Raw genomic sequence first — 20045 nt, forward strand, 5'->3', positions numbered from 1 at the left:
ATTCTCCGGATCTCTCACCAACTGAAAATGTCTGGTCAATGGTGGCCGAACAACGGGCTTGTCACAATACGCCAGTCACTACTCTTGATGAACTGTGGCATCGTATTGAAGCTGCATGGGCTGTACCTGTACACGCCATCCAAGCTCTGACTCAATGCCCAGGCGTATCAAGGCCGTTATCACGAACATTGTTCTGAGTACTGATTTCTCAGGATCTATACACCCAAACTGCGTGAAAATGTAATCACAAGTCAGTCCTAGTATAATATGTTTGTCGAATGAATACTCGTTTAGCATCCGCATTTCTTCTTTGTGTAGCAATTTTAATGGCGAGTAGTGTAAGTAACGCTCACGATCGTTACAGCGCATATTTGAAGCATACCTACTAGAGCCACTCTTATGTGACTGGCGGGATATTTAAAAGGACTTCAGATGTAACAACACGCCTACAAACTCTTGCACAACTGCCCCTTGGTGGTGGGATTTTTTTTCAATTTATGTCATGTTACTTTACGTAGCTCGTCTTAAGCTTTTGCGGAGTAGCGTATATGGAGCCGTATTGCGCATCCAAATCTTCACGCAGCATTAGGAAGCAAAGTAGGAATGGCGTAGGCACAGCGTGTAAGCTCGATCTCCCATCTTGGTGAGTGTACGGCGACACGGCGGCACTGTTGGCAGGAGCTGGGCCTGGCGGGCGCGCAGCTGTCTGCGGTGCCGCGGCGGCTGCTGGAGCAGCTGGCGTCGCGGCGCTCGCTCCGGGCGCTCCGCCTCAGCGACAACAACCTCACCGCCGTGCCGGACGGCCTGCAGCTGCTCGGTGAGTGCGCTTGCCTCCATTCACATCTCACATGTTATAGGCGCATACGAAGTTGACACTTGGCGCGGTGGCTGATGGGAGTATTTCCCGTTTACAGTCGCTCCCATCAGCCACCGCGCCGAGCGTCAACTTCGTTTGCGCGAATGTTACTTCAGTCCGTTCACACAGACGCGATGCACACGGGACGGGGAAGTCAGATTTTGTAACGTCACACCACGAAACTTCACGTTCCACGGCATCATGTAGCGCCAAAGACCCAATAACGCAAGTCAGACTTCTGCTTCGTGGAGAGGAACGCGTTCAGTGAGATGAAAGGCCATAAATCACAAGCAGTACTTGGGAGACGCCATATTTGATATCGCCAGTTCAACTGAAGCACATATTTGGTGCATTTTATAACTTAAATCTTACAAATATTTGCTGTTTCGAAACAGCAGCGCACTGAGGATCTCTTGACAATATATCGTTATTGATGTAATTTCTTGCAATAAAATAGCGGGAAAGGTCATACTAGTGGTTACAGATATTTCTTATCTGATTGTTTTCGTGTCTTAGCTTGTGTCTTGGAAGTATGCCAATGGAAGGCAATGACGTATTAAAAATTTATCAAAAATCAAGCTGTATAAGTTAATACCACCTTTTGCAAATGTAATAACAGCCTTATTACAACCATACATATTTCATTTTATTTTAAAGGGGGTGTATGCAAAATTGCAGTACTTTGATTAAACTTTATAGAGTTTTCAACACAATTTAACTACATTAGACAGTTGTTAAGAAATGTTACACACGAGTTTTCATGTTTATTGACATTATACGTTTCTAATGATAAACAATTGTAATTTTTTTTCGTCAAGGTATGAATGATCCTTTTTTGAAAACTCCATCCGAACGAAATTAATGCACTGTTGTACAAAATTTGATATACCTTTATTATAAACACTGTGGAACAGAATTTAGGTATCTTCTTTTGCTGTATATTTACAGCTCTCCAAATACATGTGAAAAAAATGCACGTAATTTCGCGGCTTTTCTGTAACATAAATGCCTTACTATTGTATTAAATGAATATTTCTTCCACAGAATATTTCACTATAGTATTCACTAGTTGGATGTCACATTTAAATGCTCCAACGTCAGTTGTCTGTGAGGAAACGTTACATCAAGTTTTTAAAATGTAGTTATGGTAAACCTGAATCAAAGATATAACAGTGTCCATATAAAGGCCTTATCTTCTGTGGGAAAACTGGTGCAAACCACAAGCATATTCCTCTTCATTCTCAAGCAATCTTTTTCTTTGCTTGTTGTCTTCGATTAATCTGATTTTCGAACTCAGTAGCAACAATGTCAGCTGCAGCAACCCTCCTGTTATCAATTCCCTTCAATATCGACAGTGTGAAAGCGCCTTGGCTCAAATCTTAGCCTGTGTAGAGATCATAGTCTGCCAAGATTATTATAGTGCAGTAAGTACACTTCAATGCAACGAGTTATCCTGCAGACTTCCATAAACTTTACACTTTGGTAAACTTTACTCTTTTGAACACTTGGACACAAACACCACTAACCAAAGAATACAAAATAAGTGGCAGCGATGCTATTCCACAGCCTTCTTGATTCACTACAGAAATATTCCCTGCCTAGTGATTGCGTGAAACTGGAAGAAAACATACGATTAAATGAGGAAATACAGAATAAGAATGGAGCACCAGCCCATGCAACCTTTTGCCAATTATTATTTCTACCACTCTTAGGAGTGGAATTGGAACACAATATTCAGGAATTTAAATTTCAATACCATGTAATAATGAAGACTTAATAATAATTTTTTCACAATTTTGGTCACTTTCATGTATGTCCTCTGTAACTGAATCTTTAGTGGCCACTGTAACACTAGCGCTTTTATTACAGTTCTATAAAGATCAACAGTTCACATAGTAAAACTTACTACCACGAACAATATTGAATTATTATCATTACTTACATTTTTAAAATTCTTCTAGTCATATGCCTTAGATCTTCGTACATGTAGCTTTCACTGTCACAAAATACACACATCAAATAATATTTTGCATCACCTCGGTTCCAGAACTTGTACAGAAAATCTGAATAGTGATCAACATAAACATCATTTTCGCCCTTTTTATTCCTCATGAAAACCACACATTGCATGTTGTAGCACCATATGGCGAGACCTTCAGAGGTGGTGGTCCAGATTGCTGTACACACCAGTACCTCTAATACCCAGTAGCACGTCCTCTTGGATTGATGCATGCCTGTATTCGTCGTGGCATACTATCCACAAGTTCATCAAGGCACTGTTGGTCCAGATTGCCCCACTCCTCAACGGCGATTCGGCGTAGATCTCTGAGAGTGGTTGGTGGGTCACGTCTTCCATAAACAGCCCTTTTCAATCTATCCCAGGCATATTCGATAGGGTCCATGTCTGTAGAACATGCTGGCCGCTCTTGTCGAGCGATGTCGTTATCCTGAAGGAAGTCATTTACAAGATGTGCACGATGGGGTCACGAAATGTCGCTCAAGAAAACCAATGCCTCGCGAATATTTTGCCGATATGGTTGCACTATTAGTCGGAGGATGTCATTCACGTATTGTAGAGCCGTTACGCCGCCTTCCATGACCACCAGCGGCGTACGTCGGCCCCACATAATGCCACCCCAAAACGGCAGGGAACCTCCAACTTGCTGCACTTGCTGAACAGTGTGTCTAAGACGTTCAGCCTGATTGGGTTCCCTTCAAAGACGTCTCCGACGATTGTCTGGTTGAAGGCATATGCGAATGTGATGCCAATCCTGAGCGGTCCATTTGGCATGCTTTTAGACCCATCTGTACTGCGGTGCATTTTGTCGTGGTTGCAAAGATGGACCTCGCCATGGACGTCAAGAGTGAAGCTGAGCATCATGCAGCCTGATGCGCACATTTTGAGTCTTCACACGACGTCCTGTGGCTGCAAGAAAAGCATTATTCAACATGGTGGCGTTGCTGTTAGGGTCCCTCTGAGCCATAATCCGTAGGTAGCTGTCATCCACTGCAGTAGTAGGCGTTGGGCGGCATGAGCGAGGCATGTCATCGACAGTTCCTGTATCTCTGTATCTACTGCATGTCCGAACAATATCGCTTTGGTTCACTCAAAGACGCCTGGACACTTCCGTTGTTGAGAGCCCTTCCTGGCGTAAAGTAACAATGCGGATGCGATCGAACCGCGGTATTAACCGTCTAGGCATGGTTGAACTATAGACAACACGAGCCGTGTACCTCCTTCCTGGTGGAATGACTGGAACTGATCGGCTGTCGGCCCCCTCCGTCTAATAGGCGCTGCTCATGCATGTTTGTTTACATCTTTGGGCTGGTTTACTGAAATCTCTGAACAGTCAAAGAGACTGTCTCTATGATCAAGTATCCACAGTCAACGTCTATCTTCAGGAGTTCTGCGAACCGGGATGATGCAAAACTTCTTTTGATGTGTGTATATTAACGTTATTATGATGTTTAAGTTCGCTGCCATGTCACCATTTCCTGTACTCTATTGATATTGTGGGATTCGAAGGTATTTCCTATTGTTTTGGAATAGAATGCTACTGCTGTCGTTGATAAGCCTACCCTGGCTCTCTCGTTTTCCATTCCAGATGGTGTTTATAAGATGATGGCTCTGAGCACTATGGGACTTAACATCTGTGGTCATCAGTCCCCTAGAACTTAGAACTACTTAAACCTAACTAACCTAAGGACAACACACACACCCATGCCCGAGGCAGGATTCGAACCTGCGACCGTAGCGGTCCCGCGGTTCCGGACTGAGCGCCTGAACCGCTAGACCACCGCGGCCGGCTTATAAGATGATGATGATGATGATGATGAACGTTCCTCATATTTCGACTGCTAATCCATGTCCATTGACCATTAATTTTGCTTTCCCCGTTTCGACGCCTGTTCTGAGCATAACTGCTGTCCCCCATCGTGTTTCAGCATCTGTATTGGTGAAGGCGAATGCTGGTACCCATTCTACTTGTGACGTGTCTACTACTTTTAGTAGAGCTATGCTGGCTGTGCTACAAGGTGTGTGAAAGAGCGTGTAATTTAACTGTGAAGCTCATAGTGTTGACGTTACATCGGTGATCGCATATTCCGTATTTCTGTGTACTCCCAAGGCGTTAGGCGTCTTGCGGGGTGAGTCTGGTATTTGATGTGGCCTTAGAATGACGTACTCAGGTTTGTCGTTTGTTATTTTTGTTATGTATACGACGCCTCCGCATCCGATGTACCTATCTGTACTGCTTTGTTTTCTTGGCTCAGCCTTGATCGCGTGGAGGCTCAAAATTGCGCCTTTCCCAGTTAACTTTGTTTTGCTTGCGCTCGTCAAGGAATTCCTTTAGGATCTGCGCTGTTTTAGATACCTATGTCTTCAGCTTGTGTTCGCGCATCTCGCTGTGCGAGGTGGGCGTGTGGGCGCTGGGCCCGGCAATCTGACTGCCTCCAGCGGTTTCCTGGACGGCTGAGCTGGGCTCCGTAATTGTCTGCCGACGAGTGGCTGGTGTGGGGGCCGGTTCGCTCTCCATTGTGTTATCGCCCTGGGAGTCGGGGCAGACGTTTCCCCTAGCGCTACCTGCGCCGGGGCTGGGCGGCTTTACATCTCACCGCTCTGCTTTACATCTCACCGCTCTATAGTGTAGCTGGCTGTGTCAGCCTGTTGCAGAGTATTCTCATTTTCTCACCTTGGCAGTTGAGCTGGCCGTTTGTTAATTGGGCATGTTTGTCGTGTATGTTCTGTGGAGCTGCAGATGCAGCACGTCTGAGGCTGGCCATTTTACTGAACGACACCTCTGTGTCCACCTATTGTCAAAGGCGGCATCTGTTTCTGTAGCTGACCAATCGGACGCCCGAGTCTACCTTTTAAATACCCTCTGCATCTCGGAAGTCTCTGGTCACGGATAAAAACTCTCCATACGCTCTCAGACAATGTCCTACCTCTTCATTAGTGCCTGAAATGGTAGGTTATACACCTTTACGTTTAGCATGCTGTGACCGCCACACGAAATTTTTATTTCGCTAACAGCACCGTCCCTTTGCTCGAACTTCCGCCGTTCGGTTACTAAAGCTCCACATCAGATTTCCAATCTGAGATTTAAGGAGCTACACATTGCAGTCCATCTGTAGCCGATCTATTTCCTTGTCATTGAGCTGTGCAGCGGCTTGCGTTGGTGCTGTTTGTAGGTTTCTGCTCTCTGTTGGAGGCCAGACCGTATCGTTTAGTTGACATGGTTGCGGTTGTTTGTCTTCTTCTCGTGTTGACTGGTGCCACTTGGTTTCGCAAGTGTTGCCTGTCCGCTAGTGGCAGCAGCGGCCGTTATCGATATGTAGTAACTGTGGCCCTGTCTTTGGACTGACATCGTGTTTCTACCGCGCAGTGTCAGTGTGTAGTTCAGTTGAGGACTCAGGAGCAGCCAGGTCCGTACAGTGCGGGAACGTGCCGGGACTGCTGGCGGTGCGCATTGACTGCCAGATGGAGGGTGCACGACTTCGACGTAAACTTGATCCAGCAAGCCTTAAGATGAGTGCATTTCAATCAAAGTGATATCCCACAATTCTCCAGTGACTTGGGTTCCGTGTTGCTGCCAGTAGTGTCGTCGAGGCAAAGAGCAGCGAGTGGAGTGCTTGGAGAAGGCGGATCTGATTAGCTTTCCCGCACTTCTAATTACTATTTATTGCTTTCAGTTTGTTACTATTTGATAAGTTCAACCAGTGGTATTCTTCCTGCCTCGTGGCCACCAACATCCCAGTTACCTGCCCTGAGCGTTTGAATGTAACAGCAGTGCAAGTTTCCTCGCCATGCCGCTGCTGTCCAGTGTGCGCGTATTTTTGACAGCTTTCTTAATTGTAGGTTGGTTGGTCATTCTTCTACTCTGATGGTAGTGATTCGTTTCTTGTTCCGGGCACTCTAAGCACAGTATTCTGCAGTGGAGTCCAGATCGCCGGTTCTGGCTTTGGCGTATACTTACATCTTTGCATTTGGTTTGAAACTTTCTGGCAGATTAAAACTGTGTGCCGGACAGAGACTCGAACTCGGGACCTTTACCTTTCGCGGGAAAGTGCTCTACCGACTGAGCTACCCAGGCACAACTCACGCCCCGTCCTCACAGCTTTAATTCCGCCAGTACCTCGTCTCCACACAGTTTTAATATGCCAGGAAGTTCCATATCAGCGCACACTCCGCTGTAGAGTGAAAATTTCATTCTGGCTTATTGGACATCAGATAGCCTCAGCTAGATCATCATTAGTCATTCGTTAGACTGTCACAAGTTTGAGTTACCATCTTCTGAAGTGAATGCAACTCTTGTATAACGTCTCGAAAAGAGGCTGTTACATGAACATCGCCGGCCGGTGTGGCCAAGCGGTTCTAGGCGCTTCAGTCTGGAACCGCGTGACCGCTACGGTGTGATGTCCTTAGGTTGGTTACGTTTAAGTAGTTCTAAGTTCTAGGGGACTGATGACCACAGATGTTAAGTCCCATAGTGCTCAGAGCCATTTGAACCATTTTTTTTTTTTTTGTAACTCTTGGCTGCCTAAGCCGTCGCTCGTGAAAGTTGATTTTTTTTTTTTGCCGGACCTACTCAGAGGTCGATTCCTGGTGCACCCTCTGTTACTGGCTCTTGTGTTTTATTATTATATTTGCGTTATCATTGTATGTTTCTAAATTTTTTTATGGTATTGCCATTCTTGGCGTTACGGCAGGTTTAAATGTTTGTGCTACCAAGTTTACGATCATTCTGTCTGACCTGTTTGGTGATCAGTTGCCTGTCTTTTTAAATTAACCTTGCTATTGTATTCCTGCTTTATAGTATGTTTGTTAAATTTTTTTTATAATTGCCTTTCCCTGCGTTAACTGCCTACAGCCGTGATTGTGGTTACTTGCCTTAAAATTCTAATTAGCATCACATTGGCTTGTTTTTAAAACATCATTTTCTGTGTCTGTATTTTATGCTCATCTGGTAAATTGTAACGCACTGAAAGCACTATTAATTACACAGTCGTTTATTCCTTCATTAATAACGTGTGATATCTTTATATTGCTGAGTCTGGAACTACCGTATTAAAAGTGTGTAATTGCAAAAGGGAACCAACAGCAACTGATTATGGCCCCGTGCACAATCGTAACCGAATCCTGCCTTCCTTGACTACCAGGTTAGTCATTTTTCAGTTTGTGATGCGTCCACACCTGGATTTCATAAGACGATGGCATTTCGTAATCTGGGTTGAAAGCACACTGCTGCGTGGTGTTTGTTCTGCTGAAAGCTGCAATATTGCTGGTGTGAATCACCAAATCGTTGACAACGGAGAGAGAATCGCCGACGGCGAAACAGCTGTGGTGAGGCGCGGCGTGGTCACCGGCTGGTGTCTACCAACCAACCACTTTCTGCTTACCAGTCTAGTATGCTAACAATCAGGCTATAAGTGACAGACGTTTTTTCACTGCTGCTATTCTTCTAAAACCTGCCGCCTTTATACATGCCACGGGTTCTACGAGGTGTGAGAAAGGTAGTGAGTGATTTTTTATCTACCAAAGCTTTTTTTTTTTTGTTTCAAACAACAATGTCGCCTCCTTGAATGTAGTTGCAACTATACACCTGCGAAGTCTGTGTCCCCAGTGTTGGTAGCACTGCTGAAATGTTTCAACTAATAGGGCCTTCAACTTTTCCGTCACATTCTTTTCAGTTCTGGCCTGAGTCCCAAAATGACATTTTAAGACATTTATTTAATTTCGGGAAAAGAAAAAAGTCACAAGCACTCTGATCAGACAAATAGGGAACTGTGGAACAGCAGGAATGCCTTTTGAGGTAAAATATTCTGCGATTGCTGTGGCCATCTGTTATGGGTCGTTGTCATAATGCAGCATCCACCTGTCTACATCTACATCTACATGATTACTCTGCAATTCACATTTAAGTGCTTGGCAGAGGGTTCATCGAACCACAACCATACTGTCTCTCTACCATTCCACTCCCGAACAGCGCGCGGGAAAAACGAACACCTAAACCTTTCTGTTCGAGCTTTGATTTCTCTTATTTTATTTTGATGATAATTCCTACCTATGTAGGTTGGGCTCAACAAAATATTTTCGCATTCGGAAGAGAAAGTTGGTGACTGAACTTTCGTAAATAGATCTCGCCGCGACGAAAAACGTCTTTGCTTTAATGACTTCCATCCCAACTCGTGTATCATATCTGCCACACTCTCTCCCCTATTACGCGATAATACCAAACGAGCTGTCCTTCTTTGCACCCTTTCGATGTCCTCCGTCAATCCCACCTGGTAAGGATCCCACACCGCGCAGCAATATTCCAACAGAGGACGAACGTGTGTGCTGTAAGCTGTCTCTTTAGTGGACTTGTTGCATCTTCTAAGTGTCCTGCCAATGAAACGCAACCTTGGGCTCGCCTTCCACACAATGTTATCTATGTGGTCTTTCCAACTGAAGTTGTTCGTAATTTTAACACCCAGGTACTTAGTTGAATTGACACCCTTGAGGATTGTACTATTTATCGAGTAATCGAATTCCACCGGATTTCTTTTGGAACTCATGTGGATCACCTCACACTTTTCGTTATTTAGCGTCAACTGCCACCTGCCACACCATACAGCAATCTTTTCTAAATCGCTTTGCAACTGATCCTGGTCTTCGGATGACCTTACTAGACGGTAAATTACAGCATCATCTGCGAACAACCTAAGAGAACTGCTCAGATTGTCACCCAGGTCATTTATATAGATCAGGAACAGAAGAGGTCCCAGGACGCTTCCCTGGGGAACACCTGATATCACTTCAGTTTTACTCGATGGATTTGCCGTCTATTACTACGAACTGCGACCTTCCTGACAGGAAATCACGAATCCAGTCGCACAACTGAGACGATACCCCATAGGCCCGCAGCTTGATTAGAAGTCGCTTGTGAGGAACGGTGTCAAAAGCTTTCCGGAAATCTAGAAATACGGAATCAACTCGAGATCCCCTGTCGATAGCGGCCATTACTTCGCGCGAATAAAGAGCTAGCTGCGTTGCACAAGAACCATGTTTTCTGAAACCATGCTGATTACGTATCAATAGATCGTTCCCTTCGAGGTGATTCATAATGTTTGAAGACAATATATGCTCCAAAACCCTACTGCAAACCGACGTCAATGATATAGGTCTGTAGTTCGATGGATTACTCCTACTACCCTTCTTAAACACTGGTGCGACCTGCGCAATTTTCCAATCTGTAGGTACAGATCTATCGGTGAGCGAGCGGTTGTATGTGATTGCTAAGTAGGGAGCTATTGTGTCAGCGTAATCTGAAAGGAACCTAATCGGTATACAATCTGGACCCGAAGACTTGCCCGTATCAAGCGATTTGAGTTGCTTCGCAACCCCTAAGGTATCTAGTTCTAAGAAACTCATGCTAGCAGCTGTTCGTGTTTCAAATTCTGGAATATTCCATTCGTCTTCCCTGGTGAAGGAATTTCGGAAAACTGCGTTCAGTAACTCCGCTTTAGCGGCACAGTCGTCGGTAACAGTACCATCGGCACTGCGCAGCGAAGATATTGATTGCGTCTTGCCGCATGTGTACTTCACATACGACCAGAATTTCTTCCGATTTTCTACCAAATTTCGGGACAATGTTTCGTTGTGGAACCTATTAAAGGCATCTCGCATTGAAGTCCGTGCCAAATTTCGCGCGCCTGTAAATTTTAGGCAATCTTCGGGATTTCGCGTTCTTCTGAACTTCGCATGCTTTTTCCGTTGCCTCTGCAACAGCGTTCGGACCTGTTTTGTGTACCATGGGGGATCAGTTCCATCTTTTACCAATTTATGAGGTATGAATCTCTCAATTGCTGTTGCTACTATATCTTTGAATTTGAGCCACATCTCGTCTACATTTGCATAGTCAGTTCGGAAGGAATGGAGATTTTCTCTTAGAAAGGCTTCTAGTGACACTTTATCCGCTTTTTTAAATAAAATTATTTGCGTTGGTTACTGGTGAATTTGGAAGAAATGGCATTGAGCCTAGCTACAACGACCCGTGATCACTAATCCCTGTATCAGTCATGTTCTCTATTAGCTCTGGATTGTTTGTGGCTAAGAGGTCAAGTGTGTTTTCGCAACCATTTACAATTCGCGTGGGTTCGTGGACTAACTGCTCGAAATAAGTTTCGGAGAAAGCATTTAGGACACTCTCGGAAGATTTTTTCTGCCTACCACCGGTTTTGAACAAGTATTTTTGCCAACATATCGAGGGACGGTTGTAGTCCCCACCAACTATAACCGTATGAGTGGGGTATTTATTTGTTACGAGACTCAAATTTTTTCTGTTCAGCAACTATATCATCGGAGTCTGCGGGTCGGTAGAAGGAGCCAATTATTAACTTAGTTCGGCTGTTAAGTATAACCTCCATCCATACCAATTCGCACGGAGTATCTACTTCGACTTCACTACAAGATAAACCACTACTGACAGACACAAACACTCCACCACCAATTCTGTCTAACCTATCTTTCCTGAACACCGCCTGAGACTTCGTAAAAATTTCTGCAAAACTTATTTCAGGCCTTAGCCAGCTTTCTTTACCGATAACGATTTCAGCTTCTGTACTTTCTATTAGCGCTTGAAGCTCAGGGACTTTCCCAGCACAACTACAACAATTTACAACTACAATTCCAACTGTTCCTCGATCCAAGCACGTCCTGTATTTGCCATGCACCCTTTGATATTGCAGCCCACCCCGTACTTTCCCGAGGCCTTCTAACCTAAAGAAAACCGCCCAGTCCACGCCACACAACCTCCGCTACCCGTGTAGCCGCCAGCTGAGTGTAGTGAACTTCTGACCTATTCAGCGGAACCCGAAACCTCACCACCCTATGGCGCAAGTCAAGGAATCTGCAGCCAACATGGTCGCAAAACCATCTGAGCCTCTGATTCAGACCCTCCACCCGGCTCTGCACCAAAGGTCCGCAGTCGGTTCTGTCAACGATGCTGCAGATGGTGAGCTCTGCCTTCATCTCGTAAGCAAGACCGGCAGCCTTCACCAAATCAGATAGCCGCTGTAATCCAGAGAGAATTTCCTCAGATCCAAAGCGACACACGTCATTAGTGCCGACATGTGCCACCACCTGCAGCTGGATGCACCCCGTGCTCTTCATGGCATCCGGAAGGACCCTTTCCACATCCGGAATGACTCCACCCGGGATGGACACAGAGAGCACACTGGATTTCTTCCCCTCCTTATCCACCATATCCCTAAGGGGCCCCATTACGCGCCTAACATTGGAGCAATGTCCGAGGTCTCAATCGATTCACTCTTCTCTTGAGCCTTCAAGGACATCACTCTAAAACACGTAGTTGACAGTTTATACAGAAGTAACAATTTCACAAGAGCATGTACAAGTTCGACGTTTTCGTTGGTTTCTGAATCTGAAGGTTCAACTTCAATGTGTTCTTGGCCTTCCAAATATGATTTGTGCTACGGAAAAACTAGTGCTCTTGAAAAGGGTTGTCCCCATAGGCCTGTTTCGAATTTTCAGATGTCACACTCGCGGATTCCCGAAGCCTAACACAGAACTTTATGGTATAACGTTGCTCTAAATTCCACTACTCCATTTTCGTAACACACAACAAAAACATCTTCACTGATGGCGCTCTCAAGAACCACGTGAAGGCTGTACGGTGCTGAAACTCTGACAGAGCATCGGGAAGGGATACACACACCATTCTACACAGAACACAGCATTGCCAGATCACTCGCAGTGTTGCCTTTCTCATTACGTTTCTCACCCACCTCGCATTTCACACAGGCTGGTTTCTGCTGTGTGTGGCGTTGTCCGTGTCCCATCAAGTGGAAGTGGATCATTGTGCCCGCTGTTTTAATCATTGTTTGAAGCTTCGTCTATTTTCTTTAAACAAATATAAACTGGTATTGACTTACAAAAATTTTCACTATGATGCAATAGTTTAAAATAAAATAAAAACTGCAAAAAGAAATTTTATTCCATGCCTGGAAGTTCAAGTGGTTTCATTCGCTGTTATTTCATTCACAATGCCTGGATATAAATTTGAGTTTATAATTATTTAAACAGTTGACAATACTGGTAGGTAGTTTTTGGATTCATAGTACAAAGGTGTCTTGGAACCCCCATAATCATTTGTAATCACATACGATTGTCTCTAGTCAAAGTACAATAGTTAAGTTTTTACACTGAACACTCAGATTCTTGATGCTCTGCAATATTATACTTGACGTTCTGAACTTCTATTCTGAACCCTGCTAACTGTTTTACTAAGACTAGCTTAAAGTCCTGTACGATTTATGTTAGGTCTTGGGTTTTTATCATAGTTACTTTTAACATAAGAATGTGAATTATATTCCCAGATAAATATTTAACTGTAACTTTAAATAACAAAATCTGGGTATTCAACCACCTTGCCACCTGAAGTAGTAGAATATTGAAACGTAAAACTTTAAAACATGTAAATGCTTAAACATGAAAAATACCTATTTTAAAATTTTACCCCCACTTATGTCCAAGCCTCAGACTCAATTTTGAAACATTAATACATTAAGAAGCTGAAGTATTCCACCTAACTTAAAACACATAAAATATTTAGGACACTGCATGTTATTTATCAGCTTGTTAATTCTTAAAACCTTAAGAGAATTTAAAATATGACAACATTTTAATTAAAATAAAAGATTAAAACCTTTTAGCTTTTAGACCTTTAAATTTACATCTTTAAACCATAAGATACTACGAGTGTTTATCACCTTTAACACGTGTCACATTGGTCATGACAGTTGTATATATGGTGACAATTTACATTATTTCTTCATTGTTTCCACAGGTGTTAATGCTGTCTTGCTTTTCTGTACTGCCCTTGGGATCTTGCCTGCAGCTTCAACTAAGTATTTCCGTATCTCTGGATCCCACATCGATTGGTTTAAGTCATCTTGTGACAGCTGGATTTGCCATCTAGGTTCCTGTCTGTTGCACGTCAAAGCAATGTGACGTACCCAACGTCCACATCTGCAATTACCTTCGTAGCCTTGGTTTATGTACATTGTGTATGGTCCACAGCTTTTTAGGAAGTGGCTCTCTTCTCTGCTTGGATCATGTTCCATACGAAATCCTTTCTCGATGTTAGGGAAAAATGAGTACAATCTTCTAACGTTAGCGCTGGCATCGTAGTGTTGTTGTCAGGCAGTCACCCTGCATCTTTTTCGATAGTTTTTTGTGGGTATGCCTTCCTAATCTCAGCCAATATGTTCAACTCTACATTTAACGGTAAGGTCAATTGAATAGGTGACAAGCAACAAACACCGGGCTTCGATGTACGTTGTTCCAAAGGCTCCTGATAGCTGTACTACACTTCGATGTCCTCGGCGAGAAGCATTTACGATAGTTGATAGGTTTAGTCTGTGTGCCCAATTACTTGCAGCGGAAACACTATGGACTCTTATAATGCATAGTAATAGGTCTTAAATCGGAATTAGAGGCATTCTGTATTCGACGGTATTTATTCTCGCCAGTTTACGCGGTATTGTGACTGCCTTTTTTGTGACCAGTCTTATGAGGTTGTTTATGATGAGTCTGTCATGCAAGTGAACTTCTAGGTATCTAGTAATCTGCTTTCTTACGATGTTGTTTCCAAGACGTGTAGTAGGGTCTTACCACAAGTTACCTTTCATTAGCATGTATAAAGTCTTGTTCAGGGCTATGCTAAGCTTATTCTTCCAGCACCACTAGTTCATTTCAAGGATTGTTGCTAGCGTTGCGTTGAAAGTCTGCTCTTGAATCGTCGGCATATCCCACTATCCCGATGGTGTTTGCGTCCTACTCCCCAAGGTTAACGAGTGGAACTATTGTTATGTCCCAAAATACGTGCCCTAGGTAGTTCAAACTGTGGACATCCCTTTGTTATTTTATTTAATAGATGGCAGTTTCCTGCTCTCCGTTGTACCACTATCCCGGCGGTAGTCCCTTTAACTATGATACAGGTATGCTGGTATTTGCAACTTCTTAGGCGCGCAAATAATGCGGGCCATCTCATATTGTCGAATGCACTTGGAATATTTATCAGTATTACGAGCCCATATTTCCAGTCTGTTTCGTGGGTTAGCCGTAACGCTTGTTTGATGTGATTCACAGCGTCTATTGACTTGTTCCTTTGGAACCCGAACTGGTTATCACTGAAGCCCATAAGTTCTCTGTGTGCTTTTAAGAGGTTAAGCGGCAGCCGTTCTTGCGCTTTGCCTAAGGTCGGATTTTTTTTCTATGAACTTGTTGATAAGATGTGTATTGGCTGTTTTTAAAGTCGCTGGTACTTATCGTAATATCAGAGCTTCATTTAGTATTTCTTTTAGGAATGGTGTTATTTGTTGAGCGACCTCTTGTAGTGTCTCCAAGTGAATCCACCAGCTCCAGGTGTTTTTTCCTTCATTTGAAAAACTGCTATTAGTACCTCCCTTTCTACAAAAGGAAAAGTTGCTGTCCCAGTCTCACGGTCAGCGTCTAGATTTCTCCACAATTCTGTATGCTCTGGGTCATCTGACATCCAGTTATAGTCTAGGAGAGGCTTGTGAAGCAGTGCTCCTCCAGTGCTGCTGTCTTATGACGATTAGTTTCTCTCTGTATTTAGCTTTTGCTCTCTAGTCTCTCGGTACTATGTTTTCCTGCACAGTTAATACCCTGTGGTAAAATTTACGCTTTTCCTAGAGTCCCGACGCAGTAGTGTAAGCTCGTGCATTTAATCTATTCTTAAACTTCGGAATTGCTTGGTCCTGCGCTCTTACTAGCAATTGCGCGACGACATGTACTGTGTGGTCGACACTGCTTTGTCCCATGTCCAAATTAGCTGTTTCCATTATTGCCTTACTTTTGCCCAGTTTGCTTTTTGCAAGTTTAATTGCTTGTCATTGTAATTCTCCCTCTAGTAAGTTGCCTGCAGCTCTATTACTATTGCGTCGTGATTGCTGTGTGTCAGATATTGATGTACATCCCATGTATGACAGCAAGGGAGTGCTGTGATTGGCTACTGCGATATCTATATTGCTTTGTAGCCTGTTATCAATAGCTGGCGGTTGTCCTGTATTTACGACATACTGGTCGAACTCAGCAAAGGCCGCGATGATGGTTTCCCCCTCGTTACTGCATCACAAGTGCTACTATGCCAGAGTGCTGACCGAACATTTATATCAGGTAGTCAACAGCTTTCTCCCCTTTGCATACTTTGCCGCTGTCCATCCACTGCACATCTGGTTGGATCGCGTTGAAGTACTGGGCATGCACTGAAGCTACAATATAAGCGTCATGAGAGCTCATTACTCACTAGCCTGCTCTCCATCATATTAAGTTGAAGTAGTCTCAGTTGTTTCCCGTTTTTTGAAGTAGTCTCAGTTGTTTCCCGTTTTCACGATAACTCAGACGGCATTTTTCCGATCAGTCGGTCGTGTAGTTGTCTGTTGGTGGGGCACTCTGGTCCTTCGCTTTTTTGTAAGTTATGTTTCTTTGTTTACATGGGATGCAGTCCACAGGAGATTCACTAATATGCAATTTGCTTTTAAATTTCCTGTTTCTCCACACTTGGCGCCAGTTACCTGTGTCTCTCGGCGTATTTAGTCACAAGTCCCAGAACACAGCACTTTGTTACTACGCCATAATCCTCTACGTTCGGTGCCATGCAGTTGGTAAAAACATTTTCTTTATTCAATAGAATTGTATAAACTTTTGGTGTGACTTCCAGGATTATATTTGTTGTGTTTCGTCCTTGGGGCCTGCTTTGAACTTCAAATTCTTCTCTGGTTAGATTGTCAACCAGGTTTAGTTCGTGGAGCTACATGATTTCGTCCTCAGTTACTGTCCTTGGAACCTTGTACATAACTACGCGCTGTTTGTGCTTTTTTCCTCTCTTCACACTTAGTATACATTGTCCTTGTCTTTGCTAAGAGCTTCTTGCAGTCTACTTATATAGAAATCTCTAGAATTACTACCGTTGGTGTGATTCTAATCGCTTTGATTTTTAGTTTTCACTGTTCTGGGTCTATTTCTGTAGTCATAGTTTGTCTGACTTCGTCCACGTCTTGATTATTAGTAGGTCTTATGAATATTATCGTGGCCTGTTTTTCTTTGGCCTCTTCTTTCTGTGGTGGTTTTGCTGTATTTTTGGCTTCCAGCTGCTGCAACAAATACGGAGGACTACGCGAAAATTTTGTTTTCAGTACTTCGAGCTCGATTTTCATTTAGTGCCTTTCGCAGTTCGTCTTCGAAGTACTGTATTTTTTCTTTGGCATTGGGTACAGAGTCGCAAAACAACTCAACTCCTTGTCTTTACCTCCGATTTTCTTCTAAGCATGTCATCTGCCCCTCTGGTCTTTAACGGCCGAAGGCTTCAGGGACCGTGATCCCTGTACCAATATGCACTCTGAGGTCAGTATTTCTACTCGTTGCATCAGTTTAGTGTTCTCTGTGCTAAGTGCCTCTACTTACTCTTCTAATTTTGCCTGTTGTAGCACTGATTTCCATATTTTGTTCTTCACTAGAGGAGAAGTATTTGAAATGCCTTTTTGCTTCAGAGTTCGGCCGAGATGTCGCCTGTGCACCACAATGGCTATATTTTCGGGATTTGATGAGCTTTGTACGGCATCAAAGGTCGCCATGTTAAGCCCTGTTGTTTCGTCATCCTATATGACTTGCGTTGGCGTACTACTGAGTTCTGGATCACAGAGTTTAGTGTAACTGCTAGTACACATTCTTGCCATAGTAATTATATGGTACTGCTTATAACTGAATCACGTATTCAAATTCTGAGTTCATCTTATGGCTATCAATGGGCGGAAACAAAATCTCTGTAGCAAATGGATATTAGAAAATGGTCGTAGTAACATCCTTACACTGTGAAACTGCTGGAGTACCAACTTGCCTGAGGAACCGTTTATTTCCAGCGACATAAAATTTTATAGAGAAATACATACCCATTTCTTTAACAATGGAATTAACTCAATGTCGTCAATTACATGTTATATGTATTATCACCAATGAAACTACACAATCAACTAGTAACAACAACAAAATCAAACGCTAAGAGTCGTAACGTATGCGTTTAGTTTTTAAAAGTAACACTAATAACACTGTAACCAATGTCGCAGTCTAAAAACAAATATTTACAAAATGTACAACAATTTTTCAGCTAGTCCTCAGAGTAGAAAAATCACTGCTTAAGAGGGAGACGACATTATTTTTAAATCTAAAGGAAAAAGGGCACTCACAGTGCCAATGTCAGTGATGACCAATCCAGAATGTATTGATGTATAGACAGATGCTGATGAAAGTTTGACTGAAAGGAATTGTCACAGAGTTCATATTTTCACAATTAGAGTGTTCAAGAGTATAGATTTACGTCGGAAAGAACAATATCTGACAACACAGTTATCCAAATTATCTGTTCTAAACCATAATGCGTGTAAGGATTCGATTATTATGTATTTCTGCAACTGAAGAATTATTCCTGACGACTTAATGATTTCATCAGCCTTGACTTCCAATCTCAGCAGACCAAAGTTAGTGTTAGTTTATTACAAAATCATTTTCCGTAATTTCATAATGAAATCATTTCAAAACATACTTCTTTCAGCATAGGAAACATTTCGCACATATTATTTTACGTTGAACTTAAAAGTATGTGCGTTCTTGAGAATATGTGGCACAAATTGAAAGGTTCGTTGGTGGTGAATGTAAAGAATTTGTCTTTACAACATGTAGCCACTGTTTAATTTTGCTTTTCTTTTATTGAAACTGTTGTCATATAGAATATAATGTTGTTCCTGTGAATCTCTTGAGCTGTTTTGCCAACTGTTTTCCCACAATTTTATTCATAAAACCTCAACGATGTGAACTGTATACATAAGCAAGGCATTTTCAATTTCATTTCTTGAACTATACACTTGGTAGTTTTTCCCACCGTACAAGAACTCAAGGAATTGATCGATGAGAGCATAAACAACAAAAAAGGTCTAACTTATGTAAAAAATGGTTCAAATGGCTCTGAGCACTATGGGAATTAACTTCTAAGGTCATCAGTCCCCTAGAACTTAGAACTACTTAAACCTAACTAACCTAAGGACATCACACACATCCATGCCCGAAGCAGGATTCGAACCCTCGATCGTAGCGGTCGCGAGGTTCCAGACTGTAGCGCCTAGAACCGGAACGTATGTCCTGAAATGCATTGTTTCCATGCTAGAGAACATTTGTTCAATCATACGTTGTTACAGAGACGAAAATGGTTTCTATGTGCCTCAATGCATGCATGTTCTGTCTCTCACGTTTACATAGCCCAAGCTGCATCCGAGCAGTGTCAAAGGCAGGATGAATACACTGCTCCAATGTCTCCACATCTGAAATAGGCTCAGCACACACGATACTTTTGAGATGTTCCCAAAACCAGAAGTCGTGTGGGTTGAGATCTGGTGAACGAGCATCCATGCAACTGGACCCCCTCATCTGATCCATCGACCAGGGTAGACACGATGCACATACACCTGTACGTTAACGGCGAAGTGGGTTGGAGCACCCTCATGTTGCAGCCACATAACCCTTCGAATCATCAATAGCATTTCTTCCAGCAGGGGAGGCGAAGGAAACGTCTGTAGGTCTGGTCTGTTAAGCGACGTGGAAGGCAGACTGGTCCCAAAATATGGTCGCCAATTATCCTGGCCCACACATTCCAGCTGCACCGATGCTGATGATTCACTGTCACCATACCATGAGGGTTCTGTATACTATCTCACACATGACTATTGTGAAAGTTGAAAACACCTCTCCGCATAAAGGTGGCCAACTGCCTGGTACTGACACGCCAGTCGCCTTCCACAGTGTTAATTACATTTTCTTCCATATCTGGTGTCCGAACATTTCGGGTACGTCCTTCACGATTTCATGCTTTCTGAAACAACCTTGTCTCAGACAAATAGCGAAACACTATTGCAAGCATTGAATGTTGTCGGCGCGGATAGGTCTCCTAATACAACCTTGCTGCCTGCCGGCTGTTGCCATTTGTCTTTCCATAAGTGAACATCATGTCGGCAAACTCTCGATTCGAATACGTAACTATAGTGTACAACACTGTATCACGTCAACTACAAGGTCAGTCAGCAAGAGAAGTGAATCGGACGTAACATTACCAATTAC

General features: G+C 43.2%; 1 protein-coding gene across 1 annotated transcript in view; it reads left to right on the forward strand.

Annotated features, from left to right (window-relative positions):
* The window catches only part of LOC124711777 (chondroadherin-like protein), a 183735-nt gene that overhangs the window by 98808 nt on the left and 64882 nt on the right, over nucleotides 1-20045 (forward strand). The window contains exon 5 of the mRNA XM_047241993.1: nucleotides 679-817. Coding sequence (XP_047097949.1) covers nucleotides 679-817 — 139 coding nt within the window. The remainder of the gene's footprint in view (nucleotides 1-678; nucleotides 818-20045) is intronic.

This window comes from Schistocerca piceifrons, chromosome 8 (assembly GCF_021461385.2).
Source record: "Schistocerca piceifrons isolate TAMUIC-IGC-003096 chromosome 8, iqSchPice1.1, whole genome shotgun sequence".
In the NCBI taxonomy this organism is placed as follows: Eukaryota; Metazoa; Arthropoda; class Insecta; order Orthoptera; family Acrididae; genus Schistocerca; species Schistocerca piceifrons.